At 39.6% G+C, this 9,923-nt stretch overlaps 1 protein-coding gene across 1 annotated transcript; it reads left to right on the top strand.

Moving 5' to 3' along the window:
* The first annotated feature begins 4,041 nt into the window (after positions 1-4,041).
* epcam (epithelial cell adhesion molecule) lies at positions 4,042-9,373 on the top strand. The gene is made up of 9 exons (XM_049007779.1): positions 4,042-4,200; positions 4,422-4,526; positions 4,844-5,096; positions 5,473-5,538; positions 5,811-5,871; positions 5,996-6,094; positions 6,183-6,377; positions 6,732-6,767; positions 7,082-9,373. The coding sequence occupies exons 1-9, from the start codon at positions 4,146-4,148 to the stop codon at positions 7,088-7,090; spliced, it is 879 nt and encodes a 292-aa protein (XP_048863736.1). The 5' UTR covers positions 4,042-4,145; the 3' UTR covers positions 7,091-9,373.
* The last annotated feature ends 550 nt before the right edge of the window (positions 9,374-9,923 follow it).

Genomic DNA, 9,923 nt, shown 5'->3' with positions numbered 1-9,923 from the left:
AGATGTGATTTAAATACAGAAAACCTATTCTTATAACATCACACCTGTAGTAAAATGAAAAATTGAATATATTTATAAGGAAAGAACAGACTGAAAAGAATACAAAAGTTATTACCACAGGAATGGAGGCTAACTGTGTAATATTAGAAAATTAGGGTACTGCCAGGTTTTGTTACCCAACATTAATGTGCCCCCAGTGGTACACAAATGTCCCCCAGAGTCCATTTCTTCAATTACAGCTAAGGTACAATTGGCAGACCCTCGAGGGTACAGTCCCAGTGACATGTAATTGTACCCTCAAAGGTACAAATGGGTACTTTTTTCTAACATTGTAGTGTTGATGGTGAAGACATGTAGACCACACCTGCTTGGAACAATCGTCAACAACAAAGAATATGGCAGTCAAAAAATGTGTAGTAGACTAGCACTTGGCAGAGTTGTGCTGCATGGCCTAGGAAGGATCTTATATAGCACTGAGGTTTGTGTAAGAACAAATTTTCAAATTCTTTGGAATATGATATTTATTTGATCTCTATCTGGATGTGAGAACTGGACAGTGAAGCAGGTAGACAGGAGGTGGATCATTACCTTCGAAATACTATGTTTTGCAAGGAAAACAAGTGAATTCTTGTTCAAATCAAGCCTGAACTTGAAGATCGGATGTTCAGAATGAAGCTGTCATTTTGGGCTTGTTATGAGAAGACCCTGTGCAGTGACGCTTGGAAAAACCGAAGATAAAGGAGGAAGAAGACGAAAAGCAAGATGGCGAATGAAGTCAATCATCAAAACAAACATACTTTAAGAAGCCTGAACATCCAGGCCGAAGTTCAGAGGGAAAGAAATACATGTCCCAAAATCCTCTGGTGCATATTGTGGCATGGTATGGATGGTTTTTGTTACTGGTGTCTTCGTACAAATAGGTTTTACCTCATGATTTTAATTTATCCAGACTGCTACTCTGCCATATCTTGGCAAACCGTTTACTCTCGTGCTGTTGGTCCTTAGCCATGTTTCTGTCACACCCTCTGCTGTACAATGTGTAATACAGCAGTTCCATGTCCTGCCAGATCGTGGGGATGTCGAACCAACCAAGTTTCACGCCGCACACCAAATAGCACAGATAAACAGATAAACATGTGGTCTGGTTAAAACGTCATAGTTACCGCTCACAAGATTTTATGAACTGATGAACATTATCATTGCATCTTTATTTTAACGTAATGAACAACTGTAGAATCATTAAACAAATAAGTATTTTTACTCTTTTTACCTGAATATCAGGTCCCGTCAACTATTTCAGGAAACTATTGATATTTATGTGATCTTTTTTTTCGTAGTTATATTCAGATATTTTGGAAAAGTATGGCACACAATACATCTTCAGATGCGTTGAAACTGCAAAGTAACGTGCCTGAAGTTTCGCTATAACGCAACTCGCCGCAACACGCCCTGGCTTCTGAGTAATTATGCAGAGAGGCACTACGTACGCTACCAGGAAACATCGTTAACATTCTGGGTGTAGCTTGGATTTCTCAGGAAATGTGTATCACAGAAACAAGCACCTCACCCTTGCACCGTCAATGCTAACCCTAACACGAAAACGTAAGACCTCCGTTAGAAACGGGTTGGGTTTAGATGATATTAAAGATAACGCTGCTCCAAAAAAAAAAAACCGGTAGCGATAATATAGCAAAAGAGCATCATAGTGCAGGGACAGCTTTAGGTTATTGTTATTCAGTTATTAGCTGACTCTGCCATGTTTATTATGCCGCTAACACCTCTTCGTTGTAATACTTCAGTACGACTTCATATTTGCCAGTTTAAGTAAACGCCTATATAAACACTTATTCCCAATGAAGACCAATGTGAAATATTTTTAGAGAAATAAAAAGTAAAAAAAAACTTTCTGAAACATCGTGGGGTGTTCCAGATGACGCCATGTAGACCTATTGAAAAGAGAATACCGCTTTAATATATGTAAAAAAAACTAATTGTTGTAAAACTGCAAGAAAACGAGTGTGTTAACTGTTGCTTGTCAGAACAGTCTGCTGCCCCAACTTGTTCGTCGGAATTGTTGTCACATTCCGAAAAAGCCCCCTCCCCCGAAACTATGCAGCAAAAATGACTGGACCAAGAACTCATAAGCACAGCTTAGTCTGGTCCTCGGGTGGGCATAGACGCTCAGAAAAAAAGTATGACAATATAACAATAATAATAATAATAACTAATTGTTGTTGTGATTATTGTTATTAATTTGAAATAATACTTTTAGTAGCACACTGTATTTCAGCATAATTGATACTGGATCTCAACCTTCCAGTCAATGAATAAGTATCTTCTGGTTCTACCTGAGGAACCTTGACGACTGTCGCTTTGCCTCTCCTTCTGGTCCCTCTTCTGGTTTCAGGTTTCATCACTGCATGTGTTGGGTGTGTTTTATTCTACATCGTCACCTTTTCATTAGCACTTTCTTGAATAGCTTCAAGTAGTCATACATCTTTATTTGGAATATAGACCATCAGCTTAGAATGTTTGTATCTTTCATTCCTTTCAGCATGACCACATGGTGAGAGTTTGATATTTGAAGGACACAATTGCTGAAATAAAAAGATCAAATTTTTTGGAGGTGGGGGAGTGGATGAATGAAAGCCATGTAAAAAATAAGGGGTACACGTCCCCCCGTTTGCCCTGCTCCCTACACCCCTGCTTCAGGGCATCTTTAAACTTAGTCTTCATTGCAGAATAAACCAAAGGAATGATGAACAGAACTATTAATGATTCAGTCTTATTTTATACAGGTAAATCTTACATAATGTCACTCTCAGAACAAAAGGTACAAATTTGTACCTTTGCTTGCCACTGGGGCAGTACCCTTGTAATTGTACCTTTTAATGTACAGAAATGCAATCTGAGTAACATTCCAAAGGTACAAACAACATTAATGTACCATCAATGGTATAGAAATGTTCCTCAGAGTCCATTACTTTACATTAAAAGGTACAATTACCTGTATCTAGGGATACAATTGGCTGACCCTTGTGGGTACAGCCCCAATTTCAAGCATAGATACACATTTTCACCCTTTTATTCAGAGTGTAGGTGACATAGGCGGCCGCCTAGGGCGCCAGCTTCTGAGGAGGTGCCGACTTGCCAGCCAATTTCACTTTACCTCCGGTGGAGGGGGGGGGGGCACTAGCAATGATATTCACCATGGGTGCCACATGGACTACAGGCCTTGACATCAAGTAAGCTTTGTACCATGTTCAGTCTTAGGGAAGTTCATATAGACTTGGCACCCCAAAAACCTCCCTTATAGGCCTACCTGTGCCCGAAGAGGGCGATACTCACCGGGAACGTCTCTCGTGTATCGACACCCATCATAATTTCCAAAGGACTGCATAACAAGAGGATTACTGGCTGCTGTTTTATCCCCACTAAAAGTACTGCTTATATCCATCCATCTCCCTAACCTGAATAAGCTCACATGGAATGTGCACCTCATGCTTCACACTCGAGTCAATTCACACACCCCAATCAGCCTTCGGAGTGCGGGGGGAGAAATAGGCACAAGGGTACAGAGCCTCCTGTAATGATCAATCAAATGGTCGTACGTGAACAATATACAAAGACACGTGAACAAAGTCACGATCGACTGGTAATTAAATGTGGGAACACAATAAAATACAAAACTATTAAAGTTCATTGTATATTTCAAGAACAGCTGAAGGTAACTAAACGGCTTAGAACAGCCCCACCCTCGTGTCGACTCTTACGACAACCAGAGGGTAGATCAGTAAGATACAGAAGATGTTTAAGATTAACTTTACAAAGACCATCGTACTATCATTTGACTTTGTACTGATTTTGCATGCTATCAAATAAACACTCATTTGATTTTGTGTGATATGGGATTTTTTTAAATGTATTTTTAAAAAGCATCACGCTCAGTGACTGATAGTTGCTTTCCCCCTCACTGACTAACCTGGAGTTTCTCCCAAACCGGTTTGACGAGAAAACCGCGCCTGTGAGAAGAAAACTAAACTTGTTCGTGGGCGCCGTCCAAACGACTTCGGAGGCTTGTGCTGAACGATCGCGAAGCCTGTCTCGGAATTAAACCACCTATTCCTATTTTTCCGCTTTCAATCATGAGGGCTCTGATTTTGCTGCTCGTTTCTTTAGCAGTGGGAGCATCAGCTCAGTGTAAGTTCATTTGCTTATTTATTTATGACTGCATTTTTTTCATCTGATCTTTATGCGCCCGTAACACGATGTTAGTTGTAGTGTGCATAACTGTTCAAAGATGTTAAAAGACTTCTTTTTTTCGATGTAATCATGTAGCCATCTGTGTATTAATTAAATTTGAATTGAACAAAGTAACCCTACATATTATTATTATTGTTGTTATTATTTTACAATAAAAGGCGCATGCAAGTACTTGAAGTGGGCTACCTGTGAGCAGACGTCGACTTGCACTTGTACAGTCCAAGTTGTGAATGACACAGCGCATCCCGTAAATTGCACTACACGTAAGTTAGCCTGGGATATCCGTCTGGGCCCTTTGCCTAAGTGCGCTAGAGCACAATAAACGCACCGCTATCGCACCGTGAGTCTGGTAAATTGCTTTATCTTGATAATGTTAAAGAAAATGTACTCTGACCGTGGACATGGAAAAGGGGTAATCCATCTTAAAAAAATCTTTGTAACGCTGATAGGGAAAATGGCAATATTAACCTATTGAAGAAGCATGGATTGTTGACTTAAAAAAATGAATCTGATCTTGGTGGTTGCTGGCCCGTATGGGTAGTATTTGTATATATCACTGGTGTGCTGTTCGATTCGTCAGTGGTTTCCAAGTGCCACGCGATGAAGGCAGAGATGTTTCAACTCACGCGTGGGAAAGGAAGGTTTGGAGGGAAACCCACTGAGCACGCCGTGACAGACGACGACGGGATCTACGATCCTGTATGCGAGCGCAACGGAGCCTTTCGTCCCCAACAGTGCAACAATACAAATCAGTGCTGGTGTGTGAACAGCGCTGGCGTCCGTCGCTCAGACATGGGCGATCGCCAGCTCAAATGTGAAGCGGTAGAGACCTAGTAAGTAAATACTTGTGGTGCATACCTGCTCGAAACCAGCGTTGCTGTAACATTAAACATCAGTGTTTCCTTTCACAACCAGTAATTATAACAATATATTTAGGCTTATGAATGTGACAAGGATTACTTGTATCAGGCCTGGGCGGTTATTTTCTATGGACGACCAAATGACAGCAGGGACGATTTATAATGATTATTGTCGTGTCTCATTAAAGCTACAATAGATAGTTTGAGATATTTTAATTTTTTTGATGTAAATTCTTTTTAAATCGCCTACATCCTGATTGTGTGGACCACTGCTGCCTGGGTATGACTTACAGACTGGCTTTTGCTCGGGTCTGACCTATATTTTAACATCACCTCTTCTTTTTTCCAGCTGGATACGCATCGATCTCAATCACAGACCAATGAACACTACCCTCAATGTCACCAACATTAGAACGTTCGTAAAGAAAACAAATCTGAATACTATCTTTCACTCAGTCAAATATTGCATTCTGTAACTCGTATATATTTGGTAAAACATCCAGGTGAACCACCTGCTAATGTCAGTCATATACAATGGCATTATTGTAATAAAGATTAATACTTTTATAATTTAATTCACGTAGAATAGGTATTATGGGATGATTGAACATGTCGAGCTATTCAGTGGGTCTGCTTCGAATTGCTGGTGCTGTTTATTCTGTGAAAACCTGTGTTTCTCTTCTGCAGTGCAATTGAAACTCTCCTGCAACAGTACAACCTGAACCCATCCCTAATAGAAAAAGTTGATGTGAGTATTTATAGTATGTGTCATGGTGTCATATGGACTGTAGTTTGCAACAGGCAAGACGGAATGTAGCATTACATATGTGTGGTTTAAAATGTCGTTGAACATTTATGGATTGATCTTGCAGTATGACAAGGACAGAAGGCTAATTGTTCTGGACCTCAAGAAGCGGATGGGTGATAGGACGGTGGACCTCTCCCGCGTGGCACACTATTTGGAAAAAGAAGTAAGGGCTGGTTTTGAGGGACAGATACTGCATTCAACATGTGGTAGCGTGGTCGGTGTCCTTAGCTTTGGTGTCTTCCTGTTCACAGGCCAAGAATTTGACTTTATTAACAACTCCCACACCATTGGTCACAGTTGGTGGGCAGCCAATGAGCTTTGAGAGGGCCACTGTCTATTACGTTGACGAGACGCCCCCCACCTTCACCATGAAGAAACTTACTGGGGGTGTGATTGCTGTTATCGTCGTGGTGGCTCTGGCAATTATTATTGGTCTGCTGGTCCTGGTCAGTACTCCGAAGTTCATCTTTCTGCTTTTCCTCTCGCCTTGTCTTCACTTGAAGGCTCAGAAGGTCTTTTGTAGCATAACGCTATTTCGTCTGCTATTATAGCAGAATTCAGCAGTCATTCAGTCTTGCCATTATAATGCATACGATGAATAGGCCCTGGTTGTGTATGTAATTGTTTGGAGGAGAAAACATCAATGGTTTTGTAATGGGCTACGTTTACTTGTCCACAACAGCACACAGAATTGTGGTGGAATGCAAAACTGATAGAACATGTTTGGACTCAGCTGCATAATGACAGGAAATCTAACAAGGTTCTTTTTTTCTGCCCCCTTTTGCTGTTACCGTCCACAGTACCTGATCAGGAAGAGAGAATACAAGAAGGCTCAGGTAAGCATGCAGCCAGCCGAAGGGGAATGCGAGTGTAAAAACGGAAAAGGGACAAGCGGAGTGTCGTAATTACTTTCTTGGATGGGACCCACACATTAAGCCAAATTAGCTTCCCGTCAGTGATGGTCTTGTGTCTTTTATAATGGTGACCAGCACTCCCAGTGTCCATTCACAAGTCAGGTACTGCATACACCAGCATTTATAGTCCTGGTCAGTAGTAGGCTAGTTGTATTTAGATGTATTTTTGGAGGGTTTTGTAGGGTTGTGAGCTTTGAAAAGTAATCTTATGATACGTGGTTTTTGGTTTCTTACAGGTTCACTAGCTGCCTTCATCGAAAAAAAGAATTATTAAGCAAACTGTGCCGTCTTTGGAATAATAAAAAGATGCTTTTTTTTCTGGTTCATAAATGCGGTTTGCATATGTTTGACGTTCATGTACAGTTTCATGTGGAAATGTTATTGTAATAACCTGAGTATTTCTGTTTGAAACAGCTACACCCTTTTACTGTTTTTATATTGTAAGCATTAATGTTCTGAAAGTCATACAGCACACTATATATATATATATATATATATATATATATATATATATATATATATATAGTGTATATATATATATAGTATATATAGTATATATATGCTTTAATGTCAATCACAATCAAAATGCTCTTAATTTCTTACATTATACAGTTTTGGGTGAAATGTGTCTGCATTTCAATTGAACTGTTATTAATAAATCCATATTTTTTTTCTAATTCACTTTAGCGGTTTAATCTTTTTTATAATGGTCTGATTCTTGGAATAACTTGATCTCGGCATCATGGGTGTTTGTATTTTTATTCAGGCCTTGGCGTCTAATGGTGTCTTTGGTAAATGTACTCTGCTGCCAGTGTATTGTAGAGCTACTGTACCAGTGTATTGTAGAGCTGCCTTACTTTTGAGTAAATGCACTGTAGTTTTAGACTGCCCAGGTATTTCTCAATGCATTTAATGTCATATATACTTCACTAGATGATAATAGTGTTAAGTTGCCATAAGCTGTTTTGTCAAGAAGGCTGATCCAGTGGAAAAAATTAGTATGGGAAAAAAGGGAGGGATTTGCATAGAGGACCAAATGAACATTTGTTTAGGATCAACATTAAACATTTCCGCATTCGGCAGCCACTGATGAACTATGCTGACCAGAGTTTGTGACTAATATGAGATTACTGTAAAATCAACTGGACTCAATAGATCATTTTGCTTGGCAGATCTAGTTTCCTTACACAATCTGCAAAGCCTTTTTTTTTTATTTAAGAAAAGGTGTTGAGCCATTACCTGGAGCAACTAACATTTTCAATGGTGCAACACCTGCACAGTACCGTTTACACCTAGAGCAATTCCCTCTGCCACCTCCTCTGAGCCTTGTATCTTTTGAGAAGCATTATGGGATGCAGCAGTTCAGTAGCGCAAAAGTAGGCAATGGGTGGCATCTAACAAGTCAGCATTGTGTAGGTAAAGGATTATTGAAATGAGAAGTTAATGTCATTTTCCCAGGTCTGATACCAAAAACTAGCGTTATGATCAAATTGCAGCGTTAAGTTGCGAAGCTCAGGAGTCTTTATGGACGTTAGTTCTTTTTCATCTCTTGTCACTTGCCCTCTTTTTGAACAGCATAGATATGTTTGTAGGAATCATCTTTGCTCTTTACATACGACTGAGGTGATTCATGAGACTGGAAAAGCATTGTTATGGTTCAGTGCTACATTTTGTAGTGTTTTGTTTTGGTATTTGGTTATACCTGTCCGTCAAAGTGAGGTATTTAACTACACCTAGTGTTTAAAATTCAAAAATATGCATTCCTCTTTAGCTATGCAGAACTTTGTATACAGTAATAGTGATTGTACTTTGGGAGAGCTTGAAAGTCTACATAGTCTGTCAGTCAGCTGGGGTAACAACATAGTATTTATGAAAGTTGGAGGAAAGTTTAACGCAGAATTGAACGATGTCTATAACATTTTGTTATGGGAAATGTTTATTCCTTGTTTTTTGTTACCGTCTGTTGATTTGAGAGCTCAACACCAAATGAGCACCACTTCCATGACTGCTACACCACCAGCTGTTAATATCTCTATTGTATAACCACATAAATGTTATATATACGTTCATAATGCTCCACTTTGGTGAACCGTGGAAAACAAGTTCTGTTCCAGTTGCTGCTGGAATTATTTCATGTGTTGTTCTGCTCCACTGTGTAATGTGTGTGTGTGTGTGTGTGTGTGTGTGTGTGTGTGTGCGTGTGTGTGTGCATGCGTGCGCGTGTGTGTGTGCGTGTGTGTGTGTGTGTGTGTAGTTTTTGAAATTAGCACTAGTAATCTCTAGTATCCTGCTTCTAGATCCAATAGTAAACTTAAACTAGAATAGCTTTACCTGTATTATTGTTTTTAAAATATTGTATTTCTAAAAAGTCTTTTTAATATCAATGAATTACCTTTTAGTGAATTATTGTTCTATGTGATGTAAATGTTACTAGCTTTGGTGTCTTTAGTCTGAATGTTATGTGTGAGACATGCTGGCTGTCAGTCTGTACCATGGCCTTGCTTTGTAATAAAGACTTTATTATAGTATTCCAAATTTCATTTCTTTCTATATGACACCATTTGGGAATTTAGGTCTGGAATGTCCTGGAAGCGCTGTGACTCATCCTTATTCAACCAACCTGTGGTGACTTGTTTCTACTGCTTGTTGATTTAGTTTTCCACAGGAAATGCTCATATAGTAAGAATCCCAGGGACTCCGTAAAGCCGAGTCTCCCAGAACAATTATTGTAAGTCTTATAAGTTGCCCAGAACAATTACTATAATCCCAAATTTTCATAGTGCTGTATAAACTGCGCCGGGGTGACCTTATGTTTCTTGAATAATTTTATAGCTTATTTGATGTCTAAAAACTTGTATTCCACTCAAACCTAGATGGAATGTTTTATTTTGAGCACAAACGTCTATGAACAGGAGCAGACAAAGTTTTGACAGGTGAATGTGTATTTGTACAGTGTCCAACGGCCATCCAGCTTTGTGTGGCACCCGGCTGGGCTCATCACAAGGAGCAGGATATCTATTAGTTCCTAGAGTAGACAGGACTACGGCAGGCTGCAGAGCATTCTCTTACAGAGCTCCA

Source organism: Brienomyrus brachyistius, chromosome 3 (assembly GCF_023856365.1).
Source record: "Brienomyrus brachyistius isolate T26 chromosome 3, BBRACH_0.4, whole genome shotgun sequence".
NCBI lineage: Eukaryota > Metazoa > Chordata > Actinopteri > Osteoglossiformes > Mormyridae > Brienomyrus > Brienomyrus brachyistius.
This window is presented reverse-complemented; position numbering and strand designations above follow the sequence as displayed.